Raw genomic sequence first — 16,034 nt, 5'->3', positions numbered from 1 at the left:
GATTAGGAATGGGATGTCACTTAAGTTCATATGCGAGTCAAGGCAGGTGAGCGAATACTTTTGGCAATATAGTGTGTGTAATATATATATATATATATATATATATGAATTGAGAGAGAGAGCATTTTTTTCCCTCAAGTTAAATCTGACCAACAACAAAAAGCAAACTGTCCAATAGTGTAATGATATTTTATTTTTTTGGTTTATATTGTATCAAAATAAGCATATTTACAAAATTTATAAGTATGTAAAAAAAACAAAAAGCAAACAAACAAACAAAAATCTGTACAATGTCATTAAAATACTGGAAAGGTCACGTGAGTGACTTTGAATTTGTATTAAAACTGATAGGCCAGTATTACATCAAGTAGTTTTTGTTTGTCAGTATAAAAACAGACAAAACAAAACAAACAAAGTCAAAACAAAGTATCACCAGGCTGAAACAAAGAGTTTACAGCACTCCAATTAACAAACAGTATAATACTAGGAATCCTGTTGGAGTAAAGGATCTTTACAGTCCAAAAAGACACCGGGTACAACAACAACAACAACAAAAAAGCCCCCAAATATTAGTTCTTCTCTGCAGAGAATGAATGCCAACAGCTCAAAATAGTACCAACACTTCAGCATTTCTTAAGTGCTGTGTCTCAAGAAATTTTAAATGATAAACCAAACACGGCAAAGCACCGCTTACCCTAAAGCTACAGTAGCCTGCATCAAACTAGGGGCTTGAAATGACAAGCAGACCGAAATACACCCAAAAAACACTAGCCGTAAGTGCATTTAATTGGCATGCTTTTAAGTGAAATCAAACACTTGTTAAAAGCTGTACAAAGTTTTGTGTTTGCGGCATGCAGTAGTTACAGTATGTATTGAAAGGTGATGTGTGTGTGTGTGTGTGTGTGTGTGTATGTGTATGCGCCCGCGTGCCGCTCACTCTCCCTCCTCCTTGATGCGCTGCTGCTTGTTGCGGCGCGAGTCCAGGTCGAAGGAGAAGTCGGTCCAGTCGTCCCGCGGTGGGAAAGAGATGGTCTGGCGCAGAGTGAAGCGCACAGCATCGATCACACGCTCACCACGCGCCTCCGTGGAGCCCACACTCACCGAGGATGCCCCGCTGGACGAGCGCAGGATGTGTGCAGGGGGAGAGAACTCCATGCTCTGCCGGTGCTCCATAATCCCCTTCCAGATCACGTGCTGGAACTCGGTAGGGATCTTCAACCTGGAAAGGTCCTGCGGATGCAGTGACTCATGAGCAAACAGGAATACAAGAGCACCACAACTGCACATGCACTCTCACTCCACTTTTAGTAGGAACACCTACTTAGCCAATCATGTGTCAGCAGCACAATGCATAAAATCATTTAATTATAGGTCAAGAAGCAGTTAATATTAAATAACATTAATATGGCGAAAACTGTGTGGCAGATATAATGATTATATAATATAATAATGTATGAACCTTAACTGCAGCTCTTTACACACACACATATATATATATTTATAATTTTTTTTATTTTATTTTTATATAATAGTATCCTCTCAAAACTGAAAAGTGCACATCATTGTCTTGAGTGATATTTTGTAAAGCCTTATATTTAATCTATAATCATAATCTATATATTAACTGCATTCTTTCCTATTAGCAGAATGACTTGACTTCACAGATGGTCTTCATTAATGTATAAAAGATAAAGCTATACTCTTAGACACAAATGTTCAGTCTCGCAGCCTTAAGGGTTCACTAATTGAAAGTGTCAAGTTGTTTTGTCTCTCTGGTGAAGAAACCTCTACCCTTTCAACCCTACAGCAACCTGTTTCCCTTCATCAAAAATGTTCAAAGAGGAGCTCCTTTAGAACTGATTTTAGGTTTTGTCTGTCACTTTTTCTACATGGAATTCAATAACAGGCCAATTAGCTCAGAAAAAAAAGAAAGGAATTGGATACAGAACAGAAGCACAAGGTAGCAAGCAGAGTCTCACCTCCAGGTTGTAGTTCTCAATCTGGTAGATGCTGGTAAGGCCCTGGGCTGTGAAGTAGTCCAGACAGGAAGAGCAGCCCAACCGTAACAGGAAACTGAAATAGTGGTGGAGTTCCAAGTGAAAATGATGGCAACAGTTTTAATAAAATATAAACCATGATGACATTTTTAAACCCGTTTTCACAATCCAGTCCATAAACCTGCAAGTCTCAATTTGTTTCAAAGTTCAGAGCTCATCCTTTTCAACTTGCCCTAAAGAAAACCCTTAAACCCATCTTGAACTTTATAAATCAAGCATTTGATTAAATGCTTTTTGGTGAGATGATGTGATTGCACAGACCGGTCCCAGTGTGAAAACACTCACTAGAGCAGTTTTACTGCATTGCTTTAGGAAACGGTGGGTAGGGAAAATGTCATGGGAAAATTACAGCTGAAGGTGTTATTGTGGTGTAAAATATGAGTGCACAAACTGGTCACAGTGTTATTTTACAATATGCAAATACAGATCATGTGACAGCAGGTGCGTGTGTGGAGGACTGGGCACATTTACAGTCTGTATCACAAAATCTGGATTTATTGAAGAAGGTGAAAGTGCAGGTTTGAATTATGTAAGTATTTATGTGCCAGAGAAAGAATAAAGAAAACATTCTGATTTTCAAAGCAAGTTTTGATTTATTTTAGTGTTCATGATCCACTACTGATCTCAATAACATTGCTGGAAAAAAAAAGAAAACACCTGAGTATGTTGTTGTTGTTATACCAGACAGCCCAGATCTTTCAGTTATTCACCAACTGCTGTATTCCACTCATCCAGCTACACCAAGACAATTTAGTTTCTGAACTTGCAATACCTTTCAGTTTCTATATTAATGAATCCTGAGTATTACTAATAAAGAAATTCTAATTTTGATTTCCTTTCAAACACAGAAGTCAGGAGTGTTAAGAACTTGAATATTTATCGACTTATAAATTTAATTTTAAAATCACAGATCATCTGGACTGGATGTGGAAACACACTCTTAATAAAACTGAATAAACATGTACTTGGAGATGCTGCTGTCCACAGGATACGGCGGTGGGGGTGTGCAGTGAGAGGAGGGCACCATGGGTAACTGCGGCTGCAGGGCATGAGTGGGACTCAGTGAACTCATATCTGTGTTCATGGGAATGTGGGCACCCATCATGGGGGACACTGTAGCAAAACAAAGCAGAGTGAAAGAGACTGTGAGAGGCTTTTAATCACACACCAGCTGTGGTGTAATTGTCAAGGCCGTGAAAAAGTGTGTGTTCGATCTGAACGAGGCCTGTAGCCACTGGCGACAGAGGTGCTGATTGGGTAATAGTGGACAACTGAGCCTAGTTTCCTATATTATGACAAATACTGGCAGGAGCTGTGAGCCCCAGGGATTAAGAGGATCTTTGTCCCACACAGATCCAGTTCACTAGTGAAAGGAAACTGGCTGTCAGAGAGACACTGTGGCACAGAGTGGTGCTCAGGAGCTGTCGTGTACAGACAAGCTCAAGCCCCGAGGTGAACAGGAGTAGGAAGACTCCTGCTCCTGTTCACCAAAAAAGTGCTAGCCGTACACTATAAACTAAAACTAAATGGATTCCAAATCTCTGTAATGTATGTGCATTAACAAAGCAGTTGTTAGCTAAAATGTAGTAAGAAATAAACTATACTCAAATATAGTGGCCTTCTTGGCTGCATCATTTGTTCTAAATGTATGTATGCCAAAACTGTGAATCTGTCTAAAGCTACGCTGTGTTCCCCAGTCAGTTTGTGTTCTCCTTCCAGACATATGATTCAAAATGATCTAATGACTGCTAGGTAGCAATGCTCAATAATGTCTGTCGTTGTGAAATCCTTACTGTCTGTGAGTCCTCCGGTCATGCTGGATGGGGTGAGTGTGTTGCGTTGTTGTGGGTTGATTAGCTGGCTGACTGACGGCAGTTTGTTCACCTTGCTGTGTGGAGGAGAGGTGGAGCCGAACGATGGCTGAGGGGGCAGCGGGCTCCTGGAGCAGAGAGGAAGAGGAGGAGGACATGGCCTGTCATTCTGAGTGGCACACAATTCCCAAAATATTCAACACAGTTAGCTGTTCAGTGACTCAGGATCTTGGACAGTACACAACATAGTTGCGTTCTGTGTGCTGTCTGTAATAATATAGTAAGGTGCAAATTGTTATAAGAACAATTTTCACCAGTTGGCAAGTATAGAAAAAATGAAAGAGAGGACAGAGAGGGGGAAGAGTGACACGTATCTAAATTCATGCTGTTTCTAATTGAATCAGGTTTTATGTAGCAGGCTGACTACATGACTGTAATAATGTAGAGTGTTAAAGTAAAGTGATACATGATCATGTTCATCTTAATGTAAAAGTACTCTAACTTAAATCTGAAAGCATTATAAATTTTTTGTCAAGCACTCAGCTAATAAACACTCTTTCATTTTAACCAGTGATGGCAGGATGTCTGCTGTGTGGTTTACAGCAGTTTCATATCATCTTCACTGGAAGGTGAAAATAAAACTAAACAAGGAGCGTGATCCCACATACTGAATAAAATGACTTTCAGCCACAACAGCATGATTCTAGTTTTCTGTAAATATATTCATGGCACAACAATATGACCATATCATGATTCTGTTAAATTATAGCTGTTTGAAGTAATAAAGAATTAGAATAGGGTATTTTTTTTGGATCAGTATCTGTCATGAGTTACTGTATATAATATTTATGTGTACATTTGGCATATCCAGAGCAACTTACAATTGATCTCATTGTATACAACTGAGCAGTTGAGAGTTAAGGACATTGCTCAGAGGTCCAGCAGTGGCAGCTTGGTGGACCTGGGATTCAAACTCACAACCTTCTGGTCAGTAGGCCAACACCTTAACCACTGAGTTGCCCTATCCTCCATTCTTCTCTTCTACTGTATATCCAAATAGTGGGAATATTGCTTAATAGCGGGTATAAATCTGAAATCAAAGCTTTTTGATGTACTAGTATTATCTATGTAGATAAACTGGATAATGTGTGTTCAGAGTATGGTTTATTTAAAAAAAAAAAGCAGATTGGCTTCCTAAGAAATATCTCCACAGATTTTCCTTCTGAAGTCTAACAATATGCTCAAGAAATCGTAAGTGTAAAAGCTGCGTAAATCAATACTGTTCTTGGATTAAACTGCATTAAAAAATGAATCGAAACCAATATTTTTTTTTTTTTGTGCAGCCTGAAAGAATAGCTGCCTGTGGTGTGTTCATTCTACTGTGATTATGTGGCCTACATTTATTTTTACTTAAAAGGTAAAAAGGATCCTGAATGATATAATGTCAGAGGGGGGAAAAAAGACAATAATAAAGGAAAGAAAGGAATCCCAGTTTAAAGAAAGAATGGAATAGAAAGTCAAAAGCAGAGGACATTTATTGAAAAACAACAGACAAAAGTGCAAGAGGCATTATTTTATACATCTATCACCCTCCCCGACACACACACACACACACACACAAATATACAAGCAAAATTGCATTTGTGAACTTTCTAGCATTTGTTTCTCATTCTCTCCTACTCTCAGACAAAAATACATTTCTCTTAAGAAAATGTCCATAGAATCCAGTGAAAACAACAACTGCCCTGCAGTGCACTTTATAAAACATGACCAGCATTATTAAAGTTATCAATAATGTCCTTGCCCCCGAAACCCATATACAATGAAATGAGCCCAGCTCCAATAATAAAAGAAAAACTGATGCAAAAACAAGCCTGAAACAATATCAAGAACACCATGAGTCCCATAGGAAAAAAAAAAACATTAACATGTGCTTGGTTCCTGGTTCAGACAGTCAGGATTATGAGAGAGCGAGAGAGAAAGAGCAAGAGAGAGAGAGAGAGAGAGAGAGAGAGAGCTGAGGCTGAGGTGATCGGCTGAGTGGCTGCTATTATTTCTGTGCAATGTAATTTCTGTGCAATACCAGCAGATATGTCAAACTAGTGCTGAGGAAACAGCCAGCTCAGTTAATAAGGACCCTTTAAAAATAACAGGAAAACACTGAACACAATGAAAAAATTCACAAGTGGCATAACGTAAAAATACAAGGCCTTACATTTCAATTAAAAGTATGCTCGCGTGCGAGTGCATCATGATCAGAATTATACAAATTCTCACACTGTCTGATCAGTATGACTGAGACACGAGAGCCATTCCTAATCTGAACACTTTGAGGAGGGGGGAAGCATGCAGTTCCAGCAAAAACGTCTTTAAGTAATTGTTTTTAATATGATACAACATCTTCTGGACGGAAGAAGAAACCAAACTCCTTTTGGCTTGACTTTATGGTCTCTAAAGTAGCCACAGCGGAAACACATGAAGAGGCAGAGGAGACAAAGAAGAACTGAAGAACAGGGATGTGATGAAAGATCTGGAGGTGGAGGAGGAGGAGGAGAAGGAGGAAGAGGAGGAGGAGGAATGTGTCTCCTGCTTTTAGGAAGCACTGAAACGTCTCTTCTGCTCACCTAAAGGCTCCAGCAGCTCAGAGCGCAGACGGGCCCGAAGAAGGCTGTACACACAGAGGGAGAGGAAAGGAAGGAGGACAGAACTGAGAGATATAATACAGTGATAAAGGGATAAAGGGAAATGAAGGATGGTTTCTGAGAAAAGGCTGTGAATATAGCAGTCCCAGTAATCACCAACTGATCATAGGTATTTAACTTATTTGGACCAGGTGAAGTCTGAAACCTCAATTGTAGTATTTTCTATTATATTCCTTAAGGACCTTCATTCTAGTAACACAGCATAAATATGTCTTGCTTGCTGAGGTACAAAGAGGAAAACAAGCAGAAAGTGATGAAAAACAGGGAGATGCTAGTAAGTATATACAAAAGTATATACACACTGCAGTAGACTTCAGACTATCTGCATTCATTATGTGGGTCTGGGTCTTTAGTGTTACATCAAAAAAATTCATCTACAAATCAAGTCATACACACTGAGATAAAAAACAACAAGAGCAGAGACCCTTGATGGTGTCACAAAAGCATGAACATGTTAATGAAACACGGATGGATAAGTCACAAATAAAATTTATGACCAAATTAATTCATTGTGACCTTAAGTACAATTAGATTATTATGAAAGTGATGTTTGATTATTTTATTTTATTTTATCACTAAAGATTTGACATTAAATGCTCAGTAGCAGTCAACAGGTTGTACAAACCTGACTGAAAGTATGTTCTTCATGATCTTTCAGGATCCCCCCCCCACTACTACTACTACTACTACTACTACTACTACTGCTGCTATGTGTTTAGGAAGAGAGGAAGATTCGACTCAAGAATCAAAAAGAGAGACTGCTGGAGAAAACAGTCCTGAGCAAAATCATTTCAGGTGAACTTATAAAACCTCTTTATGCTAGCTTTGTAAATTGTGTATATATGTTTAGATGTGTAAATATTTTAGGTTTTGCAGTATACATGTAACTAAATTGGCAGACAAGTTGTGCTCTGAAAATACCAGATAACTCTGTGCTCTATAAGGAAAAGAAATATATTGTATTTTCTTAGCATTTTCGTTTGAGACAGTTTTTTTTTGCCATAACACTAACTCCTTTTCTATATTCTTCATTACACTCACATAATGAGCCTAATATTAACTTGGGTCTTAAAGAAAGAAAGAAAGAAAGAAAGAAAGAAAGAAAGAAAGAAAGAAAGAAAGAAAGAAAGAAAGAAAGAAAGAAAGAAAAACTTTTGACTGGTACTGAAGGCAATGGACACTTGCAGTACTAATAATGTCCACTGTGTGGCACTACTGCACAGCCATGCAAAAGTGCTTCCTAAATACAGGAAAGTAGAAAGACAAACAAGAGGAACCACTGAGTCAGATAGCAGGAAGTTTTATCATTTTATTTGGGATGGAAAAAAACAAAGGTTAGACATACATACTAAACAGATGAGAGGAAAGATAAACACTGTGGAAAGGATGAAAGCATGTAGAAAGAGAAGTGAGCCAATATGAATCTGTCAAAATCCATCAAAGCACTCAGGTGGAAAGAAAACAAGAAAAAAAAACACCAGCTAAGTCCTGTTACTAGCTAAGTGTGGATTTTGGGGTAATCGTCCAACAGAGATAGCAGTCTTTGGGTAAAGGCCAATGTAAGCTTGTATAAAAAGCTGTTTGACACTTTGGGCTCTGTTCTTTTCCTAAGAGAAGACAGTTGAGAAAATAATGGCTTCCTTCATCTACTCATTGTGTCCACACCAGAGAGCTTGTAAGAAGTCGTAAAACTGGCTTTAATGTTTTTTCAGCTGTGCCAAAATGGCCCCAAATAATGGTCCTCCCTAACACATTTTCTCACTCCACTTATGGCCGGGACGAAATGACAGGCAAAAAAAAAAAGAAAGAAGAAGAAGAAGAAGAAGAAAAAAAGCTAAATGGGGAGTGTACAGACGCTACATCATCTGTCAGTTTCTTAATGAGAGAAGCAAACAAAAGCAGTAATTATCACAGGGCGTCGAGGTGCATTATTCAGAGGTATAATTTTCAGCTGTCTCCCTCGCTTTTGTTTATTTCTTTACGCTGTGCTCTGACTCTAGCTCCAGAATATTTCTGCCGTTGAGAAAATACGGACCAGCCAATTCCTTAAACTTGGATGACGACGAGGTAAACCTGCCTGACTCTCCTGTAACTCTGTTATTCAACAGTGTGGTTCATCAAACCTATCTCTCTGCCAAACACTAACGCAGCACCATGTGAACAAGGTACACCCTTTTGTTAGACTGCCTCAGATCTTTCTAGCGCTGGGTGAGAGGCTTGTAAAGCTTTGTGCGCTTTATAGAATAAAAGCGCAATCGTGTAAATCCAACTCATGCAATCTCATCACAATGCAAACCTCATGCAATCATCACGCTGTCAGTTTTCCACTCTATGCAACACTTCCAGGTTCGAAACCTTAAAAACGCAAATGGAGCGTAACTGGGGTGGGTCTGCAGCGCATGCCTGTTCAAACACATGTCACAGTGAACTCAGCTGAGAAAAGGATTAAATCCATGCAGAGAAAAAAAAACAAAATGCTGGTAAACATTCAGCTCAGTTTTACACAACTAAACACTCCAAATAAGCATCAGGGTGAACCTTGTTGGTACTGTGTGTGTGGCCTGAATGTGTATACTGGCTGCAGTCTCTAAACCCGCAAACAGAGGGTCCGATATAGTCTTATTTAAAAGGCTGAGAGAAGGACTGACCCCTCCTTTTTTTTTGCGAGCATGGGCTAATCTCCCTGTGTGCGAGGTACTCACTGTTTCTGCAGAAGGCTCTGCTGCTGCTGCCTGTACGACTCTATGGTTTGTTGAGGGAGATACTGCATGAGTTCCAGTGACTCTTTGATTTTCACCAAAATCTCATAGATTTCACGGCCTTTAATCTGTTGGACAGAGATGGAGAGAGGCGGTTGGTACTGATGCCTTATTTCACTTTTTCACCTTTTCAAATTTGGTCTGAAAAAATGAACGCAGCAAAATACTGATACTCACAGGCAAACAAAAAACCTCCTCGTCAGTGGATCTTCTCTTCTTAATGGAGGATATCTGAATACTGTGAGTCTGGCGGAAAGCTGTAGGAGACAGAGACAAAAAGAGGGAGAGAGAAAGAAAGAGAGATGAAGTGACACAGCAGAGCTAAAGCAGAGGTGTAACGTGCAGTTGGTTAGGACACAGACAACATGCAGTCTGCAATAAGCAGTGAATCCCAGTGAGCACTAAATGACCACAGATGACCCCTACATATAGCTCAATCATTGGGACAAATTTGCATATATTTGCATTATGTTATATTTGCATATGACCTAAATTTGTAACACCCCCCACCAACACCCAAGCATAAAGTTTTCACTCTAGCCAAAATCTAAACATTTGGCATAGACACAGTTATGTCAAAAACATCTATTTTTCATCTTTTCATTGCTTTTGTGGTCACTGGGTATGTTATAATGTCAGACACAAGCACCATGCAGTGTGTGTGTGTGTGTGTGTGTGTGTGTGTTTCAGGGTCAAAGACGAGATCTTAGTCTTTTTTTTTTGCATCTGAAAGCTTAATTTTATAGACGATTAATAATATGCATAAATATTGTAGCATTCAACTGACTTTTTTGTCGTCTTGCAATCTCAGTGTCAGAGAACCTAACGTGAATAAATGTACAAATTACTGTGGCATATTTTGAGGAATTTTTGCTTTTTGCTGTTTACGTCTTTGACCCGTAACTTGGTATATGTCTCAGTCTCTTTCTAAGCACCAAATATGAAAAATGAACATTGTGGAGATATTACAATTCAACAAAATGCAGCACTTTATAACTTTCGTTTTCAGGACTAACAATACTCCCCACAGCCACACATAGGTCCATGCAAACCTCCATAAAGACAGTGAGTGTGTGCATGTTTGTGTGCATGTGTGTATGCATGCAAAGCCCCATCACCAGCCCCAGCACTACTTACGGCGTTTCGTACCCTCAGAACTTTTTGTGCCATCGGTGACATGCTGCTTGCGGATGCTGTCCTCATCTGCTTTGCGGTCGCGTCCAGGACATGCACAGATACGAGCCTCGAAACACCGGCGTCCCAGAACCTGACCACTGTGACACACAAACACACAGACATTCAGTGTCTTAATCACGATGCCAGAGTGTCATATAACCCAGCCTGACTCTGTGGAATTGTCAGGGACTTACTCTCTGGTTTCCAGTGTGACGATGATGAGGATGGGGCGTCTATTCATTCCACCCACGCAGCTGGAGTTGCACATGAAATTGTACAGGATGGTTGTGAACTCAGTTCCCACCTGTTGCGCAAAAGCAGACATGTATGTGAATATCATGCAAATGAAGTAGAGAAAAGTCAAACAAAATAAGCGTGGATGTTCATTTTTAATGTACATGTTTTTCTCGTCTGAATCCCTGTTAGTGTGGATGTTTTGATGTGTGTTGGTGATTGATCTTCCATTTGAATCTCAAGCTGGCCTGAGAAACTAGAAATTTGGCATATTCTCAAACTGCAGAACAGGCAGAACTATGTGAGAAAAGGTGTGGGAGGGCAAACAGGTGTGTGTGTCTGTGTGTAGGTGTGTGTGCGAGACTCACCTGTGGGGGTTCGTATGGCACCAGAACACTCTGGCGCCCGGTAATAGAGTCTTCCACATACTGGGCGTGGCTGTTGCCCTCCACTCTGATCAGGTGACTGGGCGGTGCGATTTGGCCTGTAAAACAAACCATACTTTTAAAGCCATTATATATCACATTTGAAATGATGAGAATGTTTTGGACCTATCGCAGGTTTGCTTACCATCATTGAATTCTCGGCTGAGCTCGTGGTTGGGGCATCGCTTGACCACCTCAGTCACATGCTCAGCTTTTTTGTAGACAGGCATTGCCCGGATGACCGCTCCCTGTGGCGGGCTGGTCAGAACTTTGATCTGAATGGGACATGTTTTAGCGATCTGACAGTACAGCTTCTTGAGGTCTGTGGAGTACTGGAAAGGACAGAACAAAAAGGAGAAGCGTCAAAAGCCAGTATAAAGTCTTTTGTATCTCCTGTACCAAAACCAATGCAATAAAACTTTCAAAAGCAGAGAGGATGTGGCCACGGGCTCAGTAAAGTGAAACACCTGCATCATCACGGCCGTTTAGCTGAACAACAGCCATAAACCATTAAACAAGGAGCAGCATCTGGCTACTCCTGCCTCTGGCCTTAAGCTCTGGGGGTTCAAGTACATGAAGCCTGGAATTTTGGCCACGTGAATAGAATAACAGAAGCGACTATGTACACCATGTATCACAAAATCTACAACAGAAAACCTAAAGATGGCTCATCTGTTCAGCATTTCCCAATAGATCCTCGATGACGACAGCCTGATGCTACTTGACAGCGAGCCGTATCACCAACCGCAAAAATCATTCTTGCATCACACAGCAGGACTGACTCACCCATAGTGCCATAGGCCAACATTACCAACCAAGAGGCATGGGCTTACTCACACACTGCATCACCAAAAAACTCTCCCACACACACATTCACACAGCTTGCAAAACATCTTGATCAATGATGCAGCAATGAGTAACAAAAAACACGCTGACTATATTTTAATGTGGTCATCACAGGAACTTCAGTATATAGAGTCTCACCAAGAAAATCTGAGACTAGACTGTGTTAGAATTTGAAAAATGCAGTCAGCAGACAGACAGTATACTGATTTATACAAAAGAGTCAGGATGGATTTTGGGAGGTGGTTTATGTGAAGAAATCCAGTGACAGAAAAAATTCGGATGTAGGCAGTCGGTTCAGTATAAAAACATAGCGCAAGTCTGATCTAAGCATAAGTTTACGCTCATTGCTTGAGGAAATCTATCAAATCTGTGCAAATAACACTACATGAAAAAAGTACAAAGATGGCAAAATGGCCTGTCAGTGTCTTTCTCCCGAACTCTTCTTACCCTACAGTGCTCAAGCTCATGGAAAAAAAAAACGGCAAAGAAAACATACTCTTAAGTTCATTTCTAAAGCTGTGGAAGGAAGGAGGGGTAAAAAAAAAAAGAGAACATTGCCCCTGGGCTGATTGGAGGAACAATAGGACATTAAATTCCATTTCTATTAACTTTTGATTTGAGGTGTTCTAGTGAGAGGAGCCCATCCCAACACCTGCCTATTATCTCTTTGAGTATTACACAAGCTTGGCAACAAGAACACACACACACACATACACATACACACACACACACACACACACACACACTTGCAAAAATCCCTGCCATTTCCCTTGGGCTTGTAATTAACGTCCCTGAAAGCCTGAAAAGAAACAAAAAAATTGGAAAAACAAAGTTACGAAAGGTGTGTCGGTTCACCAAAGGGTGTAAGACTAGACTATCAAGATTACTTTACTTCTTAGACATAAGAATCTTTTATATAATCTGAGTGATCAAACAGGGGCGAGGCATCAGTATGAAGTTTGTGTAGATGTCAGTTATGTGCCCCGGACTGGCCGCTTCAAACTGATAACGAAATACTGCACAAACCAAAGTCAAGATCTAACCAGTTCTGCTTTGACCTACAAATTAGGCTTTCACCAGTGAAACCATGGAGGAGTTCACGGCTTCAGAGAGGTCTACTATTAAAAAAGACAGATGAGTAGCTGTAATCTTCCTGCTCTTCCCAACAATGCACATGTTGAAAACTTGACATTTTCCAAAATGAGAAGAGTGAGAAAAGATAGCAATATTTGTGTTTATTTTTATTAAAATATATATTTAACAATATAACCGTCAGAAGGACAAAAAAGCTTGAAAAGACACAACCATGATGAACTACTGAAGAAAACAGAATTAACGTTAATCTTGAACGTCATTTCACAGCAAAGATGCCCTTCTGTCAACACAAAGACAAACAAGTGGAAAAAACAAGCGTGACTTTTTCCCTTCATACAACAACCCATCCCTACACACACACACACACACACACACACACACACACACACACACAGAGCATCAGTAGGAACACCAATCCCAGCCCTGAAGCAACACATTTCAAACATTAAAATATGTGTGCCGGCTGCTGTGTTTGCTCACGGCCAGGCATGAGCTGCTGCTGAGGGAGGAAAACACACACACACACACACACACATACACACACACACACAAAGGGTGGAGTTGTACAGTGATCTGATTGATGGGAGTCGGTGGCTTTTTCACAGGGAGGGGCATTTTGGCGCTAACATGCAATTATCTCCCATTCATTGGCCACAATCTGAATTACACAGCTTGGGAATGTAGCGCATACAAAAGCTGTAAGAATAACTCTTTGAACAGGGGCAAGGATTTGTTCCAATGACACGGCCTACAATAAGCAGAGCTCAATAGCGGACTCGGCTAAACTGCTGGTCTGACACAACAAGAGCGACAACACTTGAAGCTCGGTGTGTGGCATTTCTTTAAAAGCCGCCAGCAAACACCTGGTGTTTCTGATCCAACAGTCTGCTGACGTTAACAAGAGTCAGGATCTATTTATTAGCACATCAATGGAAATTGAAAATAAAAGAATAAAAACTGCCTAAATGGCCTAAACAATAATCCTATTCACATTCGGCACATATAGACAGTGATCATTAAATTAAGCCCGCCGTTTATAGAGACTGTACAGATCTGCACATACGTATGCAGAAACTCTCCTGAACACACACTCAAACCCCCTGCGTGTCAGGGCAGGTCTGCAGCTGCAGTGTTGGTGTTGAAGTGAAGAAGAGCTGCGGGTTCAGGCAGGATGGGGCGGCTAGGCCCAAAGCCCTGGCGCCTTCAGTCTTGTCCCCCCTCATAGCAGACATGTACCATCACGCCCCAGGCCGCTCGCAAAACCGGCTTCATTGGACAAAAATGTAGCGCTGTCCCCCCTCCCCACATACACACACACACAGCAGGAAGGAAAAATATAGGGGAAAACACCTGTGATGGTGATGGTGACAACACAGACTGAAAATGAAAAAAAAAACTTAACATGCATGGAAACCAAAGATATTGGAGAGATATGCGGAAGCAGAAATTTTATTCACATTTATCTGAATGTGAATTAAACCAATTCAACCAAGAATCCTTAGAGATTCACTAAGCACTTTGTATTGTGGTGCATTCACTTGTTTTGCACCGGATGAGAAGTATGAATGAAAAAGATGCAAGGCAGGCAGGACAGTTAGCCGAGGAGCCAGAATGAAAAGTGTGTATGTCTAAAAGTTCAGCGGCACACCCTCTATATTGTGCTTCAGGAACAGTAGATCAGCCAATCAGGTGCATAGTAGCACTTATTTACACTTGGGTAATAAGCTGCAGGATATTTTATCGCTTGTAGAAACTCAAAGCTGGTCAGCTGGGTTCTTGGTTGGAATACCCTATGCAATTTGGTAGATGTTTTCTTTAAACGTTGCTAACTTGCAAACAGAAGCCACTGTGCTTTCTGTCACTTCTTAATGCCTTTCCATGAAATTATATGCTTTCAGAAAGCATTCTTTCCCTGAGAAATGTGTGACAACTTCAAGTAATTATGCTGGATTTCCCCAGTTTCCTTGAATGCTAGCCCTGGTGCACAGATTCTTTCCACTCACAAACCCCTTTTCATATCCTTTCTAGAGCTTTTCTTCTGCATTAAATACGTACAAAAACCCATGGCACAAAGGCTAGGCTTTAGCTCCTGAAAAGCTCAGGAATTTAAAAGCTAGTGTCAGCTGTAGACGAGAAGGTGGGCTTTTTTCCAGAGTTTTGGTGTGAGACGATAACTAGAGGAGATTGAGATCATGACTATGTGATCTGAAACAAACATGGCTGCCAGGAAGTGGACAGTTTCATTGACTTGATCTAGTAATTGTTGTTCTCCTTTTTTTTTCTTTTAGGTGCTGTAACATACACAAAATCTCTCACTGTACAGAAAGCCCTCCTGGTACAGTGTACTTCTTAGAAACGTACATAGAAATAAGTCCCTTGGAAAAAAAATCTTTTCAACCAGAGCTCATCTGACATGAAAAAAAAAAAAAAACAAGCACTCCCTCCTCTTCTTTCTTTTTTTTTCAGTAGGTTTTAGAACTTCATGCTGTGGAGTCAGACGAGTCCTGACAAGCTTCTTGACACAAACAAGCCTTGGCTCCATCTCACGAGGCATGGGACGGGCCTGCAGATGTTCCAGGACAAGCTGCATCTTGTCACCTTTCGCTGGAACACTTGCTTCTTTGAGAGCTTTTCCACCCCCCCCCCCCTTCACCGCGCTTTTCCCTCCACCCTCGCCCCTCCTCTGCCTTTTCCTCTGGCGCAGTACGGCATCAAGTCAGAGAACTTAATTCATGGAGCAGGGTGCAGTGATTGGCCTCTGAGCACGAAAGGGTTCAGAAAGGAGGCACAGAGTATTTACACAAGTATTATCAATCCATTCCTCTAATCCCCTGTCCTCTAGCTGAGACTACCCAGGATGCCTGCAGTGGGGTCCAATGGACTCACGGCATGCTAGCGTTTGTGGCAGATACGCTAAATGCAAACAAAG

The 16,034-nt window shown here is 40.7% G+C and overlaps 1 protein-coding gene across 7 annotated transcripts in view; it reads right to left on the bottom strand.

Moving 5' to 3' along the window:
* Nucleotides 1-239: 239 nt before the first annotated feature.
* tp63 (tumor protein p63) overlaps nucleotides 240-16,034 on the bottom strand; it is a 42,212-nt gene continuing 26,417 nt past the window's right edge. For 2 of the 7 annotated variants that reach the window (XM_058403236.1, XM_058403237.1), the window contains exons 5-14: nucleotides 11,310-11,496; nucleotides 11,108-11,223; nucleotides 10,700-10,809; nucleotides 10,467-10,603; nucleotides 9,507-9,586; nucleotides 9,273-9,397; nucleotides 3,851-3,996; nucleotides 3,023-3,170; nucleotides 1,980-2,073; nucleotides 240-1,230 (exon numbers count right to left, since the gene is read on the bottom strand). In XM_058403236.1, the coding sequence (XP_058259219.1) occupies nucleotides 934-1,230; nucleotides 1,980-2,073; nucleotides 3,023-3,170; nucleotides 3,851-3,996; nucleotides 9,273-9,397; nucleotides 9,507-9,586; nucleotides 10,467-10,603; nucleotides 10,700-10,809; nucleotides 11,108-11,223; nucleotides 11,310-11,496 (1,440 nt within the window). In that variant the 3' untranslated portion in view covers nucleotides 240-933. The remainder of the gene's footprint in view (nucleotides 1,231-1,979; nucleotides 2,074-3,022; nucleotides 3,171-3,850; nucleotides 3,997-9,272; nucleotides 9,398-9,506; nucleotides 9,587-10,466; nucleotides 10,604-10,699; nucleotides 10,810-11,107; nucleotides 11,224-11,309; nucleotides 11,497-16,034) is intronic. The other 5 variants (XM_058403238.1, XM_058403239.1, XM_058403241.1 and 2 more) reach the window with 4 other exon arrangements.

Source organism: Hemibagrus wyckioides, linkage group LG11, assembly GCF_019097595.1.
Source record: "Hemibagrus wyckioides isolate EC202008001 linkage group LG11, SWU_Hwy_1.0, whole genome shotgun sequence".
NCBI lineage: Eukaryota > Metazoa > Chordata > Actinopteri > Siluriformes > Bagridae > Hemibagrus > Hemibagrus wyckioides.
The sequence above is the reverse complement of the archived record's forward strand: the minus strand, read 5'-3'. Positions and strand labels throughout refer to the sequence as shown.